Source organism: Camelus dromedarius, chromosome 4 (genome assembly GCF_036321535.1).
Source record: "Camelus dromedarius isolate mCamDro1 chromosome 4, mCamDro1.pat, whole genome shotgun sequence".
NCBI lineage: Eukaryota > Metazoa > Chordata > Mammalia > Artiodactyla > Camelidae > Camelus > Camelus dromedarius.
In genome coordinates this window covers 43,793,506-43,816,828 of record NC_087439.1, presented here as the reverse complement: position 1 = coordinate 43,816,828, position 23,323 = coordinate 43,793,506, and the positions used below count along the sequence as shown (strand labels likewise).

Genomic DNA, 23,323 nt, shown 5'->3' with positions numbered 1-23,323 from the left:
CTTCCGGAGAGCCTGATTGAGGCGAAGGCGCAGGGAAAGCGGGGAGTGAGGGGGCGAGGGACGCGGGCCCCGAGAACCAACCCAGTCCAGCCTCGCTCCCCTTGGGTGGAAACTTCCTCGGCGGCGAGCTGGGCGGGAGGGGGCGGCGGTTCCCCTCGCGGAGGCATAAAACTGCGCGCGCGAGTCTCGGAGCGCGCGGCGAGCGCGGCCGCCGCCGCCTCCTCCCCTCCCCTCCCCTCCCCGCCTCCGCCGGCACTGCCTCCTCCCTCCGCCCCGCTCGGCCTCCTTCGCTCCCTCCCCTCGTGGCTGGCGGCGGCGGCGGGCGAGGAGGGCGTGCGCCGGCCGAGAGGTGTCGGCGGCGAGGGAAGGCAAGTTTCAAGTGGAAGGTCGTCCGCCGGCCGGCGCGTCCTCCCGCTCTCCGGCAGCATCATGGCGGAGCCGAGCGGCTCGCCTGTGCACGTCCAGCAGCCTCAGCAGGCGGCCCCGGTGACAGCGGCGGCGGCGGCCCCGGCGGCCGCGACAGCAGCTCCGGCCCCGGCGGCGCCCGTGTCCCCGGCACCGGCAGCGCAGGCCGTCGGCTGGCCCATCTGCAGGGACGCGTACGAGCTGCAGGAGGTTATCGGTCAGTGCGGGGGGCGCGGCGGGGCCGGCCCAGGCCCGGTGCCGAGGCCGGGCGGGAGGTGCGGCCGGGGGCGGGGGGGGACGCGGGATGCTGGGCTCCTCTGCATGCACGCCCGGGAGGCAGAGCGGCTGGCTTCGGGGCCTACCGGCTTCAGTAGTTTTTTTTTTTTTTTTTTTTTTTTTTTTAATTTATTTGTTCGTTCAGTGAGCGCTGGTGCGGCAGGAGGCGGCGCGGCGAATGTGACTCGCACTGCAGACTAGCTGCATGCTGCAAACTTTTATCTCCCGGATCTCCGGGGCGGCGGAGCAGGGGACTCGGCAACGCCGCCGCATCTCCCTCAACCCGCGCGCCTGGGCCGCAGCCCGTGGTCGGTGGCCACGCGGGCAGGCAGCCGCGGCCGGGGTGGGGTTGCGGGGGCGCCGCCCTGGGCTTCCAGCGCCCCCGCGCCGCGCCCTGGGGGACCTGGCGGGCGCAGCCGCGCCTCTGCCTCCGGTCAGCAGCCTCTCGCCGTGGGTAATCGGGCTACGTAGGAGTTGCGGAGGCCCAGGTTCTTTCCCGAAGCTGGGGAGGATGCTGGGCTCCCTCCCTGACAGCCGCTGCTCCACGCCTGCCTTGCAGCTGGGCTCTCCGCGCCCCCCGGCGCGCCTGGGTACCCGTCTCGGTGCCGGGGCGCGCTGCCTGCCGCCCAGCACGGTCGCCCGTGGAAAGCAGGAGCCCTGGCCTTCTGCCCTGCGCCGGGCCGATGCTTCCCTCCGGTCCAGGGCCGAGCTGCAAGAGTGAAACCCGAGGCTGTCGGTGATCTACTCCCTGCCTTTCGGTGCCTTCTAGTCGGCTCACAAATAACACCTTATCTTACATTTTTAAAAACCTGGCAAAGTCTAATCGTAAGAAGCCGGCATTACTTTTCCCTGGACCCAGCACGTGAAGGGCCGGGAGATTTGTGTTGACCCTTCACTTAGAATCTTCCTTATTGGATTATCCTGTTTGAGAGTCTTGTTAAACCCAGTTAGGGAACCCTCTCGGTGGAGTGGGCCCTCAGCTTCTAACCTTACTGGCGCTGGGATGGGATGCTGCCTTTTCATAACTTGAGATTTAAGTATGGTGATGAAAAAGGAATTCAGGATACTTATCTTAAACACTTTTTTTTGCTTTATATTAAAAACAATTCTCTAACCACCTCCCCCTTAAAAAATTAAAACAGTAAGAATTTCATTAGGTAAATGAGCCTTTACATCACCTGATACTGAGTGAATGAAACATAGCAGAGACCGAAATAAATAGATAAGAAAATGATGGGCAGAACTGTAACCTGGGATAGAAAAGCTCCAAAGAACCTAAAACAGGCATCTCTACATAAAATTCTTTGAGGACCTAGACCTTTCATAACTTTAGGCCTAATGACTCTCAAGAGATGAGTCTTCATGTCACTGCCTGGATTAAGTATCTTTAAGGGCTTCTCAAAGCCTAGAGTATTCAGTGAAAACTCCTTTAACCTGGTATCTAAACCCCTTCATCTTTCCAATTTGCTACCTGCCCTCAACTGCTTGCCCCCTCCCATATTCTGTTGGCATTGATTATGCCCTGAATCCTCAGCTGTCATAGGACACGCCTGGCCTTCCATTCCTTGCTGCCTTTCACAGGCTCTTCTCTCCTCTAAGTGCCCATCTTTACAGTGACTCTCACTCAGCTTCCAAGGGCAGAATGAATGTTCTTGGAAACCTTCTGCTTCTCCCGAGGCAAAGTGTGGTTGGTTCTTCTGCCTCCCTTTACATACCACTTGGCATGTAACTCCATAAGTTTTATTTGCTCCACAAAATCTGAAGGCCCCCATGTCCCAAGCGTTGAGCTGGGTGCTAGCAGTATAGAAATTAATAAAAATGGTCCCCACCTGCAAGGACTTACTGAGTTGAAATAAATGATTCCATAGGATGTGATGGGTGAGCACAAAGGGGGAACTGACTGCTAGGAGAAATAGGAAGCAGGGTATTCCACAGGAGACATTGAGCTGAATTTTGGAGTCTTGGTATGCTTGTAAAGTGCTTATTTCCATTGCTGCCTTTGCTGGCCAGCTGTGAACTCTTGCAGGGTCTTATTTATCCCTCTTGGCTCCAGCATGCAGGGATGGTCCATAAAAGTTGAATGATGTTATCTGCCACATAGTTTTCATAGGGTTAGGACCACAGCCCACTTATAATCAATTCATATGCCTATGTTGTTAATTATTAGGGTTAATATGCAAGCTTTGCCTTTTAAAAACAATGTATTGACCAGTTTTGTGAACTGAAGTGAATAAAATCTTAGTTTAATTAAAGTGATGGGATTGATTGCAGGGCTTCTTTCTGCTTGCAGTAACAGCATTGCTAATTATGGTTGGTCAATTTAATTAAAAAAATTCACCTGAGGAATTTGCAAACAGAAACACGTGCTTATTACAGCTTCACTGATTTTTGTACATTCACACTGCAGGAAAGGCTTTTCTACATTTTAAACGTATCTCATATTTTTCCAACTAAAAGAGATGGCCTGTGTGGGGGCCATGTTATTGAAAAGTCAAATTGCTGGAATAGGGTTTTGTAAGGACTTAATGTTTATAGGAAATTACAAACCCGTTTCCATTTAGTGTTTAATGCTAGTTGGGTAATTAAGACTGAACTTGCGGTTAAGCACTTTTGCTCAAATGTTACACGCAGAAGTTAGTAGTACAAACACTGAACCAGTTTTGACATGAATGCAGGTGGACACCCTTCGCCTCTCCTGCCACAAGGCAGGTGTCACATGATAGGGCTCTGGCAGTGTGAACTGTGACCAGCAGGAGGCTCGGATGTGCATGAGCAGAAGGCCAAGGGAGGCAAGGTGTTTTAACTTTCCAGTGTGGCATGGAGCACTTTTTCTTTATTTCCTTCTGGCAGAGGTTGGGGCCTCAAGATTAGGAGAGAAGAGGTTTACTAAAGCCCAAACAAAGCAGGTTCAGTCGTTTGACTTTTGTTTTAGAAAAATAAACACAGGATTTTGCAAGTCTTAAAATAAAGCTTTCTCTTTGTTATGTTGTTCTTATGTGGTAAAAGATCAGTGGAGAGTTTGTAATGCTCTTAGGGGTAATCTGGTTCAGAAGTTTATGCAAGACCTGGAAACGATGTAAAATCTGTTGGAGTGAGCTTTATACTTAGGGGTTAACAATGTTGTGAAATGATTAAATTCCTTCTTTTAGCCATTAATATTAGTTGATTTCAAATATTTGTTTCCTATAGAAGTAACTGCTCCTCAGAAGTATTCTAGCCTGTTTATACCCTTCAGCCTCCTTAATTTTTGTTCCTCATCCCTTCCCCATCTCACTCTTAGATTCCTTCTTTAGAAGTATATGGGGGCACCCAAAAGATATGCCAGTTGAAAAATTAGTTTATTTGTTTGTGGTATTAATGTTATCATCTTGATTTGCTAACCAGAGGACAGAAGGTGAGTCATGTAAGTGTTGACTTGGGTGTCCTTAATAGATTGAACAACCTCAAGGAACTTTTCCGTCAAAGAGTTGTAGTTATTGCTGTATCAGTTTCTGTGTTTGAATCAGGTAATTCCAGTAGGGGCTAATGTCTTTGTTGATTTTCCTCTGAGAAACACTAAATAGACTTGTGCCTCACAGTAGTTTTATTTAAAGTTTTTTTTTTGCAGGATGAGCCTTTCTGTAGTTCTGCACCTGACTTCTCAGTGTTGCTTCACTTTTGTCCTGGGCAGTCCTTTAGAATGATCCAGAAGTACCACCTACTAAATTTTCGGCCCAAGTCACCAAAAAGAGTTTGGTTCCTAGACTCCTAACCATAGTTTGACAGAGGCGTTCTCAAGTACTCTGTTTATTTCTCTCCTGTGAGCTTTGTTTAACCATTCAGGTGTGTTTTTCCCAGGCCCAGGTAATAGGCATATGGTCAGGTCCTCAAGGAGTAGCAGCCCACATCACACCTGCTCTGTTCTCAGAGATTCTGCAGAACTCTTGGTTTAGGGATTAGAACCGGTTTTACAGATGTGCTAGAGGGATCTTGAGGACACTGAGTCACACTCATTTGCATGGGACCTCAGAGGGCTGGAGCACCGAGTGTGTATTGTGGTCTCCTGGACCTTTAAACTGTGCTGCTTTGCTGCTGCTGTCAGTTTGTAAAATTTTTTTTCTTTTTTAAACTAAAAGAGGCCTGAGAGGCTTGACTTAAGGCAGGGGTTTTGATTTTCATACCATTTAAAGAGAAAAATGCGTATAGAACTGTTCTTTTTGTGGGTTTTTTCACTATTGTGGTAAAATATATAAATATAAGATTCGTCACCTTAACCATTTTCTGAGTATACAATTGAATGGTGTTAATTATATTCACAAGGAGTGCTCTTTTAAATGTGCTGTTCAAACTAGCATGTGGGAAAAATCTCTAGATTAAGAGAAACTTAGGGTAGAATTACTGCAGCACTTACTTTATTTGTGCATTTGATGTGTGACTGATAACATTTAAGTTTGTTGTATCGCACATTTTTGATGGTGTTGGAGAGTAGAACGTGGCGGGTTCTGGTCAGTTTCATATCTCAGGCATGGCAGTTGCTGGCCTTGTGGCCTTGAGCCAGTTACTTAGAGGTGTCTGCACTCAGTTTCCTCATTTATAACCTGGAGATGGTAACAGTTGGTTTGCCAGGAGAGACAGCCTGTGAAACACTCAGAACAGGCCCTGGCCCTGGGTGAGCTCTCCTGGAGCCTGAGCCATCACTACTGTTGGCTGTGCCAGCTAATCAGATCCAAGTTACCAGGAGAGAACACAGCCCTGTCTCTAGCAAGTCTTGGGAGCCGCTTGAAGAGTTTCTCTGCTGGGTTAGTACTAGGAAGGATGCAGGAGGGAGACCTGGCCCCTTAGTCCCCGCCCTCCAGGTGGGCGGCTGGATAGGGAGCCCGAAGGCCCTTCAGGGAGGAAGCTGCAGAGACCTGTGGAGCCCCGGCGGGGAATCGGACAGCTCAGGACAGCTCAGGGCTTCGGGTGCCAGATGGCCCTCTGACAAGTGGTGAGAGCACCCTGCGAGAAGGCTGTTGGAGGAACGGCCCATCGCAAAAGGGCTCTGCGAACAACCTGCTCGGACTGCACTTTTCTTCCACCTCTCATTGGCCCCATGGAGGCTGCCGTGCTGGCAGGAAATGCTGCTGACTCAGAGAAATGGTCAGTGTGTGCCCCAGTGAGGGAGAGGACAGGGGCATTTGTCTGCAGGTGAGGTCATCACTATTGCTCCCTGTCTCCTTCCTTCCCTTGCTGCTCTTCCTCTGCTTACATGCATTCTCAAGTATCTCTTATCTTTCACAGCAAAAGAGAACAAAACAAGACCTCTCACTACTCCTTCCCTCTCTAGTACCACCTTCTCTCCTTTTACAGTTGAGCTGAAAGAACCTCCCATCAAGCTCAGCTCACTGCAATCTGGCCTCTGGCGTCTTGCTAAGAAACCAAAGTTGGAATCTCCACAGTCTTGGTGACCTTCTATGGCCAGAGCCAGTGGACACTGCAGGCCTTCCCTTGCTCTCTGCAGGAGTTGGCACCAGCTGCCATTTCTCTCCTCCTTCCCTCCTGCGCCTGTGCCAGGATCCACTTCTCCATGGGTCTGAGGCTTCAACCACCACCTGAAATGCAGAGGGCCTCCCTGGTCTTGGGCTGGTGCGAGGGCCACTATTTATACATCCTTGTGTAGATACTCACAGTGAAAATCACCATCTCCTCCTAATTTTACTCCTTCAACATTCTCCATCTTCCTTAAGACCCTTGAGTGTGAAGCAGATACATGCTGGTCATCCCACACTTGACTGCCTTCCTCCATCTCCCACATCTGACTGGTGTTCAGTCTTATCTGTTCTGCGTGCTTGATTCCTTCTTTGATCTGTTTCTTAGTCTACCTCTGCACCATCTCTGGCTTAGTTGAGGCCCTTCTCAGTTCTTATTTGGATGATTGTAATAACTTCGTAGCCAGCTTCCAGCTCTGGTATGCATTGCTACTAAAGCAATACGACTGTACTAAAGTTTTTATCTGTCTCCCCCAGGCTTGAACACCTTTAGTGGCTCTTCCATCATCCTTAAGATTAACTCTGAGCAGGTGTTTAGGGCCTTTGGGAATTGTCTCTTGCCTTTGACAGACTCCCAGCCAGTAGGAACCTTTTGCAGTTGCTGAAATGCAACTTCAAGCTTTCCCAGCCCCTGCTAGGCAGGTTTTCCTTCTGCTTGAAACACCATTCCACCCTCATTTTTGTTTTCATCTGTTTAACAGTGTGCCCTGTTTCTCCTTTTAAGTACTACCTTCATTGAAGTATAATATGCATGTGGGAAAGTGTACATATCATAAATGTGCATAGCCTGATGCATGTTCATAAAGAGAACATGCCCTGTCTCTATCCCTGAGCCTCCTCCCCTCTGCCTCCTCTATTGGCTCCATCACCCCGGTGGTCCTCACAGCCTATGTGGATTGTCTGCCTCCTTGCTCATCTTGGCCCTAGATGTGAACTCCTTGATGATGGGTCTTTGGCCTCCATACCCCACACCTCTTAATAAGTATTTTGATAAATGTTTTCTGGATGGCAGCCTGAATTTTAGGGATAAATACTCCTTCCCTCCTTGTGGGAGAGAAACATTGCCTCACTTTAAATATTTGTCTCCCTGGATCCTGAAGATTTAATCTTGCCTATGGTTAATGATGATGCTTACCTAGTTGCGTTTGGGCCAATCAGCTTAAAGGGCTCTGTAGAAATTAGCTCATTAATCCTTCCAGATCAAGAGTAAGCACTTTGAGTACTTCCACCTGCCTGTGCTGTGCAGGTAGCCAGGCAGGCAGAGGCCTGGCTTTCCTGAGGTCATCAGTCTGCGAGGAGGTGGCCCCTCCAGATTAAAGGGGCCGGGGCTCCCCGCCACAGTCGCTGTGTCCTGTTACTTAGGCGTTGCAGGGCAGGGCTGGGAAGTCCTGGCACGCCTCCCCTCTTCTGTGGAGCTTTCCTTTCTTGAGTGTACCCATGACCTCTCTCTTGCTGTTTGTGTAGTTATATATAACCCAACCTTGAAGCTCTGTGGGGCCTCTTGCTGTGTAGAAATCAGGACTGTTGGCGAGGATCAGGAACACAGGTGAAACACAGGAGCAGAATACCAGGGCGGGTAGTTTCAGAAATTGTTACGATGGCAGGGATTGTAGTTTTATAAATGACTAGGGACTGAGGGTCATAGATTGGTGTGGTACAAGCTAAGACCACAGAACTGGGTCTTTTAAAGTCAAAACCAATCTAATATGTGTTATAGTTCCTCTATGGTGTGTTTTTTGGAAGTTTTTTTTTTTTCCTATTAAAAAAAAATTCTCCATGCGATCATGTGAGGTTTTACATTTTCCTCCAGGATAATTTTGTTTAAATTATCCCCAAACAACTCCAAGATGGCTGAAGTGATTCAAGTGTACCAAGTGTTTCTGTTTCCAAACCTGCTATTCATCGGTCAAGTTTTTGCTACTAAAGAAGAATTCAGTATATTAATTAAAAAGGCATTTTAGATTTAACTTAACTGGGAAGCAGAGGAGAAATAGCAACCCTTAGAGAATGGGTAAGGAAGTGCTTCAGTTCAAAACTGATTGAGATAAACACTTTGAGAATCTCATGTGAGTAAATGCTGATGTATTTCAAGGTTCTTCTCATTTGCCAAAGAATTATTTGGAAATAAACTCTGGCTTAGCTTTAAAAAACTTCTTGGACATTGAGGAATTAGATGAATCCCCTTTTTGACTGATTGTATATTTTGATAATTGGGGAAACATCATCTTAAGATAGACCTTCAAACATCGTTTTATGATAGTTTTATTTTCAAACTTCTTCCCAGTAAGTGGCGTTCAGTATAACTCAAAGGCCTAGTACTGGGGGTGTTCATTCAATTTTTCCCTTAGATGAAAATACACATTTAGATGACATTTAGGGGGTTTAGGTTTCCAACCTATAGTCCCTGATTTTCCAGAAGAACTAGCATGGTAAGTAGAGATTGATGGCTTTCTATCATGTGAATGATAGCTCTTCACTGGGGGAGTATTTTAGAAGCCAGTGACCTGTGACAATTCTGAGACTTCTCACAATCACTCTTCTGATGGTTGAGGTCTAAGAAGAATCTGTTATCTTCTTTTAAACTGATAGCATCAGTTTGTGCCGGGGTTTGTAATAAGGGGCATCCCAGTTGTGTTCTTTCCTGCTCTGTTCAGTCTGGGGACTGAAAAGGATTATATTCTGTGGATTGGTGCCTATTGGCCTATTTTGTGTTGCTTACATTCTGATTTGAATTATCTGGTCTGTCCTCCCTTCCTCCCTCCCTCCTTCACTTCCCCTCTCTGACTCTCACTTCCTCCCTCCCACCCTCACTAACTCCCTCCCTTCCTTTCCTTTCTTCCTTCCTTTGCAGTTGACTGTGTCACTGTCCCCTTTCTTAATTATGAGGTGGCTCAAGAAGGGAGGGGAAGAGAGTGCCTAGGCAAGGAATGGTAGGTCGGTGCTGGCTTTTATAAGTTAGCTCCTACGTGAGGAATAGCATAAGAATATAGGGGGTAATGAAATGTAATTTGAGGGGAGACTGAAGGGAAAGTCCATACCTGCTCCTTTGTTTTACATCTGAAGACTCTACCAGCTTGACTTAGAGTAATTTGCCTGTGGTCCAGAAGTCCTTAGAATCTCAGGCCAATGCTTCCTACGCAGTTCAGTATTTTCTTCCACTTATATGATGTTGATTCCTCGTTGGTGGGAAGGAGGAAGTTAGAAATATTATCGAATCAGTGAATTTTATAACTACCATTTTAATAAATATGTATCTGGGAACATATTTACCATGTAGATATTATAGCAAAAATCTTACGTATTTCTTTAGCAGTGTTAAAATGACCTTTACACTTCTTCACAGGCCATGTTTAGCATGTAAATCGGGTGATATATAAACATAAAATAGTCTCATTTCAACCATCATCTTTTGTCTGGTCTGTTGCAGTAGATATATATGTACATTCTTTTAATTAAAATTTTTTTACAATATATTATATTTCTAATCCTTGGTTGGAACCTGTCAGTGAGGTAGAGGGAGTGTGCGTGCATGTGCGCGTGTGCGTGCTTGCTGAAAAATGAAAGATTGAGGAGCGGCAAGTAGATACATCTCAGGGCTGGTTATTAGCTGGAGCAAAGCTGTGCTTGAGCCAGGTCCAGGCTGATAACTTCACAGCAGTCAGAGCAGCAGCAGTGTTCTTAGCAGCGTCTAGTTCTAAGCTGTCTAGTATGGTAGCCACTAGCCACGTGTGGCTGTTTCACTTTAAATTAGTGTGAAACTCTTGGGGTGTTGAGGGATGAATAGACGGCACACAGAGGATGGTTAGGATAGTGCAAGTGCTCTGTGTGGGACCATAGTGATGGGTCCACATCAGTATACGTTTGTCCAAACCCATAGAGTATGCAACACCAGGAGTGAGCCCTAAGGTGACCTGTGGACAGTGGGTGGTAAGGATGTGCCCAAGTAGATTCATCACTTGTGGTCAGTGTGCCTCTCTGGGGGATGGTGACAGCAGGGGAGGCTGTGCATGGGCAGCAGCAGGGGGCATGTGGGAAGACTCTGCCTTCCTCTCAGTTGTGCTGTGAACCTAAGACGGCTTTAAAAAGAATAAAGTCTTTAAAAAATTAAATAAAATACAGTTCCTCAATGACACTAGCCACATTTTCAAATGTTCAATAGCCAACGGTGCTAGTGCAGCCGAGGAGCTGTGTTTTATGTACTTAATTTTAGGCCTGTAATCTGCGCTGTCCTGTGAAGTACCTCGCTGGGTGGTGCAGATGCAGACTTTTCACCACCACAGAAGTTCTGACGGGCAGTGCTGAGTGGTAGTTCCTAAGAAATATTCAAAACCTGATGAAATATTATGATGGCTGTAGATAACCCGAGGCCACCTCCTGGTAACACACTAAGGGCATTGCCACTGACTTGAGATGTACCAGAGGGGACAGGCAGTGCTAACCTGATTAAAAACAGTTTTAGTTTAGTTTGTTTTTTTTTTTTTGCCTTGTTTTTTGCACTGTGCTCTGTTAGAAAGCTGATTGATTCATATTTTCAGAAGCACAGTTACTCTCTTTTGTGGTGGTGAAACAGATACCCCTGTTGACGTAGGGAGACTGTTCTGAAGTATGAGTTTTTATCTTACCCACTTAACTCATTCTGGAATGTTCTTGTGATCACTATAAACACAGAATCCTCCCCAATGAAATCTAGTATTTTCAGAAGTATCAAAATGTTACCTTTCCTCAAGAAATCACTTCAGAGTCTTGGGGTTGGATGTGGTAGACAGAATCACTTCAACTTCTCTTTTATGAGTTAGGAACTGGCTTTTTTTTTTTTTTTTTTTTTGATGAAATTACAAAGACGTTGTGAAATTTACTCTACTTAGAAAAAACGATCCTGATATCAATTCTGGTCACTTAAATGGTAAATTTGAATCATGGTCCCTTCCCTTCACTTGATTTTAAAACATTTTGGTATTTGATTCTCATTAAAGTACTTACAGTGTTTACATACCACAAAGGAAATAAAACATCTAGCATTGAAGTCAGTACCTTAATAGAAATTCAAACTTAGTTATCACTGTTTGGTAGGACACCTGCTTTGTTAAGAGAGGGAATTAATGACTGAGGGGTGGAAAAAAAATCTGTCAGGAGATGAACTGGGTTTAATTTTGGGCAATTCAGGAACAGTCTGTACTTTCTCACATTTCACGTCTCTAGGGTGACCGGGGCCTTCATAGGGAATGTTTTACTATGTAATCCTTTTTTATTTTTCCTTGTAGGTGCTCTTTCAAGTTTCTGGAGTCCTAAATCCAGTGCTTGACCTTCGACAAGGGTTGTTGTGGAAACATTTTTAACATGGCACCTCTCCTGGGCAGTTGGGTGGCTGAAATAGGGCTACAGAAGCGTCTCTGTGTGTTTTCAACTTATGATCATTAGGACAAATTTAAGAATAGTAATATTTTTGCCATCAGTTAAGATCAGGGCTAGATTGTTTATCTTCATTAAGATAAATACTTATCTATTATTCAAAAAGCAACAGTTTCTAGGGTGAAGAGATAACAAGCCTCTTAATTCATCTATAGCCATCTTCCTGAGTGTTTCCATAGAAGCAGCAAGACTTTCTAAAGGCCATAATTTCGTGTTGTACTCTTTAGAGCCCATTAGAAATAGACAACATAGGCAACTTGTGGTTTATATATTTGCTTAAATAGTCTTAAAGGCGGAGAGGGTAACGGATGTGCCATCGCTGGGGTAGGTAAGGGTTGCAGTCAGGCACTTGTTTGCCTCTGGCTTATAGGCTGCGGTCCACTTAGTCTGCGTGTGAAGAGTGACATGGTTTTCATCTGTATGCAGTTGTTTACAAATGAAATATTCTCTTGGAGCTACTTGGAAGAAAGGGAGTGACAAAAGTATGAAAGGTGTTATTTATGAGATCTGACTGACTTTAAAATTGATCATATTAGAATTGATGTGCACAAGAAGTATCCTTCAAGGGGACATAGTGGGAGGGTGTGCACCTAACACTTTATAGCTATATTTTATTTTAAATTAAAAAATTCGCCCATTTCCCTCAGCCCTCTTATGAAGAAACGAGACTGATTTTCTAGTATGACATTAATTTGCTCTTAAGATATTTTCCAAAATGTTTTAAGCGGTGGTAGGTAGCTTTATCAGAATAATTAATCTAGCCTGAACAGTGCCGTTAGTTGTTTAAAGGCACTTTTGTTTACTGTTATTTTCTTTAAGAGATTCTGTGTCACTGCTTTATGGAAGTAATGAATGTATCCAGGACTATGGCTTGTGATAACAGTGAGCTCTGTTTGTCTAGAGGTAAGAATAGCAATAGCAAAAGCTGATGGGCTGAGAGGATGCATGATGGAGTGAAGGGGTGAAATTCCAAAACCAGATCTGTAAAGCCAGAGGTGGGATGGGATCATTGGAAGGCAAAGACTAGCCTGGGGCAGTGAAAGCTCTCAGACCTCAGCAGGAGTGAGTAAGATGGAGAGGAAGAACTCAGGGCCGAAGCCAGGTTTAACATTTGCAGGTGTTCAGCAGGGGTCTGAGGTGAGTAGGGACTGTATAACTTTTCCCAGAAAGCTTCAGTGGCATAATCTGGCTGAGGTGGGTGCCTCATTTGAAGCTTTGCTTTCAAGGAAGGATGTCTCTAACAAATTGAGAGGCTCAGATCTCTGAGTGTGGATCCATGGTCTCTGTATCAGTATGTACAGCTGTGTAACAAACTGCCACAAAACTTAATGGCTTAAAATAATGACCATTTTATTTGCTTACAGTTCTGTGGATTGGCAGTTTGGGCTGGGCTGGGCAGGGCAGTTCTGCCAGTTTGGCCAGCTGGGCTGGGGCTACCTATTTTAAGGTGGTCTCGTTGTGTGTGCGGTGGTTGCTGCTGGCTGTTGGCTGGCCCTCTCCACTGATCCCTCCTTCGCAAGGAGGCACGCCTGTACTTCGTCCCTGGGCTGCAGCAGCATTCCAAAGTAGCTGGAGTGGAGCTGCAGGGACTCTTGAGGCTGAGGCTTGGTGCGCAAAGCGTCACTGTGCCTCTTTCAGTTGGTCGGAGCACATCACAAGGCTCCCACAGACTCGCGGGCAGGGAGATCAGTTTTCCTCCTTGCTAGAGGGAATGGTAAAATGACATGGCAAAGGGACGTGTGTACAAAGGTGGGAGGAATTCTTACTGCCTTCTTTGCGAACTTTCTACCACAGCAGCTTTATTTAGCTCGAGGGTGATGAATACACAGTGTTTGTCATTCATTTAACATTTGTTTTTAAACTCGTGGTGGGTTTGCTAATTACCTGACTACCTTTACCCTGGTTGTTATACTGCGGCTGATTACAGGTTTCATAAACTAATGTGTTGTGTGAACTATCCATCAGAGTGATTTTTGCTAGAAAAGTGGCTTTATAAATGTATGACTTGCTAAGAGGTCTAAACATGTCTGTTCTAATGTAACATTTGAAGGGCAGAGGGGTGTGTGCGTGTGTGTATATAAAATGCTGATCCTTTTTTAGACTTGAGGTGTTTTATTTCAGACTGACCTTAAAACTCAACAACACCGCATTAAAAATATAGATTGTTTGCATGCATATGTAATTATTTCTCCTGCCACCTAGAAGTCAGTGAACTAGATCTGTCACAGCTCTAAAAATAACATGTTTCCTATGCATCACTCAGTTTAAAGGTAGATTGTTGCTTAGACAATGAGGAAAGTTTCTTTACTTTGAAGGCAGTCCAGTGATACTGTACCGCCAGTTTTATAATCAGTTTTCAAAAAAGAATTCCCACCCTGTTCGGATAATCAGATAAAAATACTAGAATCCCAGTAACAGTTATTGACAGAATTTGCCCATGTCTTTAGTTTATCATATTGTAATGGCAGAAATGATAGTAAGATGGGAGGGGTGCAAGTATACCATTTATTAAATTGTGGAATCTTTCTGGTCAAAGCCCTTATTATGAAATGTTGTATGCTTTCAGATGTGGGAAGAGAGCTGGGTGTTATTGCTATCCATCTGCAGATTTAAATGCTGAGTGGCTTGCTGTTTATTCCAAAGGGGAGACAGACCTGTGCCTGGGTTAGACCCGTGGAGCCGTCTTTCCTGTGCTTGGCCCAGGCCCCTTTCTCACATAAAGAGGAACGGCTGAGAAGAGGGTGTTGCCTAGACCTCTGAGTTATAAGAACTCCAATCCTATTTATTTTCAAGTTCCCAACAATTATACAAGTAATAATGGAAGGTCCTTATAGAAAGTTTGGATAATACAGGTGGGTGAAAAGGGGGAAAAAACCACTGGTTACCACAGGGCCTAGGGCTAGATGCGGTTTGAATTTTGCTGTAGGTGTGTAAGTTTTAATGGGTTGGACTGTAGAAAAAAGTATAAATTACTATTTTTGGAAATTGATACTTTTTAGTATTCCCAGTACTGTCATATTTAATTTGTTTGGAGCAAGAAAAATAAACCACTCTTAGGTTAACACTTACTTGGCAAAAGTGATTTGTTTCTTGAAAATTTGGTACATCCTGAGAGTCAAACATACTGTGTGATTACTGGACAGAGAATATATGTATATTTTTCTCACACTTAAGTGTTCTCAGAATACATTTACAATCTGATCTTACTGTCTGTGTTACAGTTTATTTCTTAGGAGTAGCATGCTTTTCTGTCCTTTTGTAGTAGCCTTTTGTCCTCTGGGTGTTGTGAATCTCCTTATTCTGATATTTGGTACTTGCCTGATTCAGAGTTGAAAACATTTTAGAGAAAGTTCTGGGAGAGAGGGAAGTTATGAGTAAGTAACTGTCTCATTGTTTGTGGGTGTGTTTGAACACAGAAATGATTTTTAGATTTCCCATTGACCTTTCATATCAAACCTTGAGGTGGCAGTGAGAACTTTCTGGATTGGTGAAATATTTTTCTGTAGAAGTAGCTATTGGATTTCCTGGGCATGTGGGAGAAATGAATCTCTGGGAATTTAATTTGATCTGAATGTTGAATTTTTTTTGTCTTTTAAGGATGGATTTCATAGAACTTTGAACAAAAGAGATGAAATACCTGTTGGCATGACTAGTCTTCATTTCATTAAAGGTTTAAAATGACAAGGATATAGTAAATACTTTGTGTCAAGTAGGTGAAAATAACAGCCCTCACATTTTCATTCCCCCGGAGATGTTCCCTGTATGGTCAGTTTGCTGTGTACCCTTCCAGATGTTTTTCTACGTTGAATATACACGTAGATTTTTTTCCAAATGTAATTATTGCACGGGTTATGTGGTACCTATGCATTGAATTTTACAACTTACAGATTTAATTTTACAAGTAACGTTACATGTATATATTACTTCTGTGTGTCTTTATACATACTTGTAATAAAACATTATAGTTACTCACAGCTTTCATTCTGGGTCATTTCTTACAGATCCACCTCATTTAAAAATATGCCAGTTTATTTCTGTTCTGGGTCCACTTCTGTACTATGGATGTACTTTATTTAACCAGCCCTTTGGCGATTAACTTGTGGGTTATCTCCAGGACTCCGTATTCCTGTGGGATGGATATCCAGAAGTTGGATTTCAGGGACAAGTGGTACTGCATCCGTACCTCTGATAGACACTGTGAGAATTTCCTCTAGTTGTTTTGTTAAATAACTACTCTCTTAGTTGCTCCTGTTTCCCTTAAAAATAGAAGGGAGTTGGATTGAGAAGGCATCTTGCCTTATTCCCTACTTGACCCAGACCTAAAATACCTAAGACCAGGAGGAGAAAATGGTGGATGGGGTGGGGTCAGGTGATGGTGGGTTGGAAAGAGAGAAATTATCATCCAAGTTTAGGGAATGAAAGCTGCATGATTTTCTGAACTAAAAAAAGTGAAATGTGACATTTTTTACTTTGCACAAATTTACAGAAAGATTTTCTGAATTGGTGAAAAGTTTGACTTAGAAAACTAAGTTGATTAATATACCCTTTTGGTTACAAGGACCAGGGACTCACTAAAATTACCCCCAAGTGATAGGGCATTTTTTGTTTGTTTTGCTTTTTATTTTAATTGAAGTATAGTCAGTTACAACATGTCAGTTTCTGGTTAACAGCACAATGTCCCGGTCATGTGTGTATGTATTTATACACACACACACACACACACACATACACACACACATATTTGTTTTAATATTCTTTTTCATTAAATGTTATTATAAGATATTGAATACAGTTCCCTGTGCTATACAGAAGTAATTTGTTTTTTATCTGTTTTTATATAGAGAGGTTAACATTTGCAAATCTCAAACTCCCAAATTTATCCCTTTCCCCTGGTTGAGATTGTTTAGTGTCAAGTCTGTTTCTGTTTTGTAGATAAGTTCATTAGTGTTTTCTTTTTTCTTTAAAATTTTTTTTTAGATTCCACATGTGAGTGATATCATGGTATTTTTCTTTCTCTTTCTGGCTTCCTTTACTTAGAATGATGATCTCCAGGTCCATCCCTGTTGCTGCAAATGGCATTATTTTGTTTTGTTTTTTTAATCACTGAGTAGTATTCTGTTGTGTAAATATACCACAGCTTGGGCATTCTTTATAAAGGTAGATGTGGGAATAGGGACACAGGAATCTGATCCATCATCCTGGGTTTTGCAGCAACCAGGAAAACTGAGCATCTAGGTCTTCGGGAACTGCAGTCAGATGTGTCCTCATGACCTGGGAGTGGGCGAGCCCTCAGCAGCAGCAGGAGTTTTTGGGTCCCCTAACCTTGGTGTGACTGCAGCAGTCAGTGTGCGCCTGCTTTGGCTCTTGCCTACCTGCTGCTCTCTTCTCTTCCTGTGGTTTCTGCTGAGTCAGGATTTTGGCTCATCCGTAACTTAAGACTCTTCTAGCTTCTCTCTTCCTCTTTCCCTTTGAGACATAACTTTGGCTGCTAATGGCTGGATTCTCCATTATTTCTCAATTTTAATCCCAAAGATTGAGAGTCCAGTTTGTACAGAGTCCCTGCACAGGGCCCCTGGCAGCCTATGCACGAATTGCTGCCTTAAGTTCAGGTGCCCTCCTGGGATGACAGTGTGACAGCAGAAGCCCCTGCCTGGGAAGGGAGCTTGGGCGTGGTGGGCACTGCCAGTTAGTGTTTATGTAACATTATGCTTAGGTAAGCAACCTGTCCAAAATGTAATCCTGATGAATGTGCTTTTTTGTTAAAAGATATCTACTTATGATGGGCTTAAGAAGCAGTTTATTCATTTAAGTCGGTAAATACTTCCCTGGGAAGCAGCCTCCCTTTTTCCACATGGAGTGTACGTTAGGAAAACGTATGCCCTGTCTCAGTTATTAGTCGTCTTCAGTTCTGGAATAGCGATGCCTGGGTCGTGAGATGCAGTCTTGCCTTTTCTGCTGGAAAGTGCTATGAAATAGTTCATCCTGTTCATGTAGTAACGGTGAAGTTCCGAAGAATAGGCCTGGAACCCAAAACTTCTGGAACAACTCGTTATCCTGTGTGAATAATTTTATCTCAGCAGTATCTTTGCCTTGCACATTGGGAAGAGTATCTGTCCTCCCTAATTTTATTAGGTGTTTGGCACTCCAAAGTTTAAGGGATGAAGAGTTCGCAGTAGGTTTCTGGAAGGTTCTGTTTTCTTCCTGAGGGTCACTATCAATTTTCCGCCACCACCCCTCCCTTTTTCCTTGTTTTCTTCCCTCCTCAACCCGAGTCTTCTCTTTCAGTTAAGGGCATGGCGGGCTAAATATTTCAGTGACTCTTGAGTTCCTGAGTCCTCAACTTTGGTGCCAGTGTCTCTCAGCATCTCAACAGGCAGATTCCTTGTGATTTAAAAATGAGAACCATGCTCATAAAATGCTGCCTTAGTTTGGTATCAGATCACTTGAAATGTAATCTGATTTGCGAGGCAGCATTTAAATTCCTGTTTATCGAAAGGTTTTGATTATCATTTTGTAGGAATTTTTGTTGGGTAAAAGAAGGATGAACAACATATTTATCTGCCCCTGAAAAAGATAACAAAATGCTTATTTCATTTGGGAAAGATTCTTCTCATGGTCTTGAATTCTGCATTTTAATCTGCTTAGGAATGCCTTTTAGCACATAAGTAAAATTAAACGTTATTAAAGTCTGTGCAATGCTTTTTGTTATTTAGGAGAAAAATCTTTTAAATACTTTTTTGGTAAGGACATGTGTAATTTAAAGCTTTCATACTAATAGCCTGGTTTGAGCTGATAGGCATGTTAATCTCTATTTGATTGCTTTGGTGGAGAGTTGGGAATCACCTAGTGCCTGACGTAGAGTGCATTTGTAAGTGTGCTTTCTTTGGTTTTCATTTTGTGGAGTAATAAGGTGAATTTTCCTTCATGTTATTTTATTATATTTGACTGTTCATATGATTACTGGATTTGAATTAAAAGTTTAACCACTTTCCCTTTTGGCTACATGTCCCTTTGTTTATCCTTTTTTTTTTTTTAATGATAGTATACATGTTTATGTTGTGGCCCTTTCAAGAGTTACTTTGTAGTATGATAGTGCTCTAGGAAAATAGATTTTTTGTTTTTTTTTGTAAGAATTCCCCATTCTTTTCTATTTTAGTTTAATTTTCATTGAATCCTCTTATTTCTCCTTTTGGAAGTGCCAAAGTGTGGCACAAATATGATTATATATAGAATATATGACTAGATATGATTACATATCACTTGTTTTCTTCATATGTATAGAGGCAAAAGATAATGTGTGTGGAAAACTATCTATGACCAAAGAAAAATTATGGGTAGTAAAACTTGTTTGACTTTTGGAGGAGAATGTTATTATACCCCTGGAGATACAGTGTCTGAAAAATAAAGTTGAGGATTCAAATTCTTGGAAGATTTTTCCTCTATACCATGAAGGGTTGAGGACTTGTAAGGATGATTGAAGCCGACAGGATGATTCTGATACAAATGTCAGGCTCACTCCCGTGTGCCAGGGACTAGACCAGGAACTTTGCATACTTTAGGTCTCATCCTTACCTCTCGGGGTTGGTGTGACTGCCCCAGGTTTACAGATTAGGAAGCAGAGATGTGGGCAATCACATCATCTTTTGAAAGTCACACAGCTGGATCTGAACCCAGTGACGTCTGGTTGCAAAGCCCTGGCCCTTTCCAGGGTTCCCTTTGCCTCTTCTACTTCTGCTGTCCCATCTGCCTTTACGGTCCTCAAGCTATCAGGACAAGGAGTTAACTTCCAGAAGAAAGGTCCCTATTTTAAAAGCAGGGTCACCTGGCAGTTGGAGCTGGAACTTGTACATCAGGCCGACGCCGGCTCGGGTCCCATTGACGTTGTGCGCCAGCTTTGTGACTGTGAGCCTGTTCCTTGGCTCATTGAGCTTCATGGTGTTTCATCATCAAATCGGGCCATCATATCAGTTGGGCAGGATAATAGTATGCACAATAAGTAATATATACTGTATAATACATAAGAAATAAAAAAAGGATGATGATGATTGTAGTAGTAGTAGCTAGCACCGAGGAGCCCTTAACGTGTCAACCCCTGAGTGAACACTTTTCACAGTTAGTTCATTTAATCCTGACGACAGCCCAGTGAGGCAAGTTCAGTTACCCTTGTTTGACATAGAAAGTCCTTAGTAGGCGAAGGCTGTTTTTATTCTTTGCATTTTCAACACCTCCCCATTGGTATGAATAGTTAGTATTCACTGACGGAGAATCCACTGTCATTCAATAAACTTTAATTAACACCCCACTCTGTGGTCATTAAAATAGATAAAGTGATTCTATTTCCAAGCCTTTTGTTTGTGATAACTCTTTCATAGATAACTCTTACTTTAACAAGTTTCTGTTGTGTTGTTAAAAAGGATTAATCTCATGATAGCTCAAGTACTTACTTAGACGTTTTACAAATAGGAACATCATGGACAGAAGTGCCTATATTCCAAACCAATTTTTATGTGGCCTCAAAATCAAGTAATCCTGCTACGTTGGTAGAAAGGGCTCTGGGGAGTCTATGAGAGGATGAGGAATCTTGAAAAAATGTCCTCTGTGACCTGTCCTCTCATTCTTCTTTGTCATAAGAGTACCCCAAAATTCAGCCAATAAATTGCATAAAGCAGCAGTTCTCATGGCCTGTCATCTACCTAAATCAATAAAGGGGGTTTAAAAAAAGTTACTAACTTTAATGTTGAAGTGCTGACAGGGGTAAAGAACACAGAATCCTGGCAGTGGGCTCATACTTTCATCATAGAAGAGAGAAAATTGTTGAGCTTTGCCCATGTGCTTCCCAATATTGAAAACAGACCAGAAAACTGAGCTGAAAAAGCAGACTGTTAAACATTTAAAAGAAAAAATAAAAAACCCATGCAAACACGCCAGTCTCTAAACACTCCTGTAATGTCTGGGAATCTCCTGGCTAGTAGTCAGAGAGGCCTTGTGTGGGTTAAGAAAGGTGTTCCTCACATGTTGGAGAAAGTGGAACCGTGGTTCTCAGAACCCAAAGAAGAGGGTGGGGAGAGAGATGAGTCTGTTCTTTAGAAAGAGCTGAGCCACTGTGAGCCGGCCGAAGGTCAGAATTTATATACCCCTGCTTTTGCTTGCTCAGAGGGTGGTTAATTATCCTCCATCTATTTATTTGGTGTTTGCTGAGCTCGGGTGTGTGCCAGGCATTGCTCCATCTTGGTGATATAAAGAGGAGCTCCCTTTGGTGTCTGACCTTGAGGAACTGGGAAGGTCTGCAGGTGAAAGTAGACAGGGAACCCATTACACCCCAGGGAGGTGTGTCACCAAAATTCAGAGCCAGTCGCCTCTTCTCCAAAGTCTTTCTGTCTCTCACCCCCAGCATGTCATATCGTCATTGTTAGATTTTTAACAGAAGGGATTTCAAATCCAGTTTGTGAAATTCCCACTGTCTTGAAAAGTTTGCTCCAAGGCAGAATTGTGGTGAGAGGTAGACAGGACTACTGTTTTGAAACTTGGTAATTCTCTTCGTAAAAACAATTTCTGAAGTTTAGTACTGTCTGTACAAACACAGGTTAAATGCTAACGTTAGTTGAATATGTATGTAAGTATGTGCATATACGTCTATGGCTTTTTGATGTGCGTGTATTAACATCATGCTTTTATCTTATATGTAAGCTTTGGTCTCTGACACAATCAGTGTTTAAACTTCCAAGAAGGAAGAGAACTAATGAAAAGGAACAATGTTTTTTTTGTTTTCCCAGTAACTACATTTACCATTGTCTGAGAACTCAACCAATGACCACAGGATGTGAATTTAATCAAGTTGAGCCTTTGAACAAAGCTATTCTGGTTGTGGTGGAATTTTTTACTTCCTATCATCCTGTTCACATGTTCCCTTGACTCCAGAATTAGCAGTTCACTGTGATTTAACCAGTTTAACAAATAACAATGTCAATACAAAAGAAATGGGTTTGGGAAGCAAAAGGAACTATTATTTCTGACTCTGTCTTCTACATCAGCAGTCAAAGTCAAAGATTTTAACCTTTTACGGGAAAATATTTTCTATATAAGTAGTCCTCTTTAAAATATAACCCCTTCTGTGCAGCCTAGGTTTAATTGGAGGTGCTGTTTGATTGGCAGTGAGGCAGGGTGCATAATCTCAATCTCCTCAGTTAACCACATGTACAATTATGTTATCTTTGACAATTTAAATAAAAAGTTATTTTTCTAACCAGAAGAAACTAAAGCATTTACTAGAGAAGTGTTTAGAACTAGAATCTTCCCTAGAAATTCTGGCTTTCTTTTATTTGATGGACTGTTTTTCTTGATCCAGTTGAAATGTCTTGCCTTTGATCTCGATGTCTCTTTTGGCATTGCTTGTACGTTTCATCTCTTTGAGAGAAAAACCTCTGTGTGCCTGTTGTTGGTCACCTCTTATACTTCATTAGGGATGTATTAATAGCTACTCTGCCAAGTATTTTACATGCATATTTTATTTAATACTCATTTCAAGCCAATGGGGAAATTGAAGCCTTAAGAGTAAAAAAAAAAAAAATTGTCAGGGGCAGATTTAGTTTCTCTTTCTTCAAAGTCCACACTCTTAGAGTAGCTTTCTCTTTGTCCCAGAATTCTCACCAGGTAAGCCAACAGCCTACTCACTGTATCACTGTCACTTTGCAAGGATGCATTTATTGATGTTGCTAATTGAGCCGTTCAGTTTCATTCCATTACTTTTTCTCACATAGAAATCTGTTAACAAAGAGAAACGTTGATTATCACGATTATTCAAGTATACAAGGAAACGAACTCTTCATCTCTTTTCTATGTGAATACTCCAGAGCACGCCATTAGGTTTTGAGGCACGTTCCCCAGTAAGATAAGCAAATAATGCTTACATGATGAAGTTTAAAGCAAAGAAGTCAACCAAAATTAGCTATATATATATATTAAAACTATATGAAAGAAAGAGAAGTAGGTTAAGGAAACCTGACTTGTTTTCCATCAGAACGTCAATAAGTGAGGGCCTGGAATGCTGCCTATAAAGTTGTGAACAGTCTCATCATTTAAAAAGTTGACCCTAAGAAATGGGTTCTTTGGTTCCTAAGTCTGCTTCGTTAGACAGCTCCGAGATTGCTAGGGAAGTAATTGAGAGACCAGAATGTTTTTGCTTTGAGAGGTGTGCTAGCTTGGCAGCAGACCACTTGGAGAAAAGATCAAGGATGGGTCAGATAGATTTTATTCTTCAGCTGAGGGCATCTGTCTGACTGACGTCGGCTTTGGACAGTGGAAGGGCAGAAACCTACAAACTGCTCTCTCTGATCCAATAGGAGGGAAGTAAAGGAAGCCACAGGAAAAGCCTTCTCCTCCTGGGGACGGGGATAGGGCCACGGGATCTCCTCAGCGTGGGCTGGGAGAAGCCCCCTAGTCATGACTTATCTGCCCTCTGCAAGGCAGCTGACCAACAAATTGAGAGTTAAGTGTACGTGGAAAGTGTCTGAACACACCTGAAATAACAGAAATTTTTCTCTTTTTTTTCCCCCCACTTACTGAATGTAGAGACATGTTTGGTTCACCAAGGTTCATCAGGTATCACAAAGAACTGGTAAGGGAATTGAGGTTTTGCCTGGCCAAGGTAATAGTGCCCCCCAACCCCCACCCCGAGGACTGGTGTTACCTTCCTGGGTACCTGGGATCCTTGCTCATCTCTTAGACTA

At 43.1% G+C, this 23,323-nt stretch overlaps 1 protein-coding gene across 1 annotated transcript in view; it reads left to right on the top strand.

Moving 5' to 3' along the window:
* The first annotated feature begins 248 nt into the window (after window positions 1-248).
* Window positions 249-23,323, top strand: part of STK39 (serine/threonine kinase 39) — a 250,703-nt gene continuing 227,628 nt past the window's right edge. The window contains exon 1 of the mRNA XM_031451591.2: window positions 249-622. Within this exon, the coding sequence (XP_031307451.2) occupies window positions 430-622 (193 nt within the window). The 5' untranslated portion in view covers window positions 249-429. The remainder of the gene's footprint in view (window positions 623-23,323) is intronic.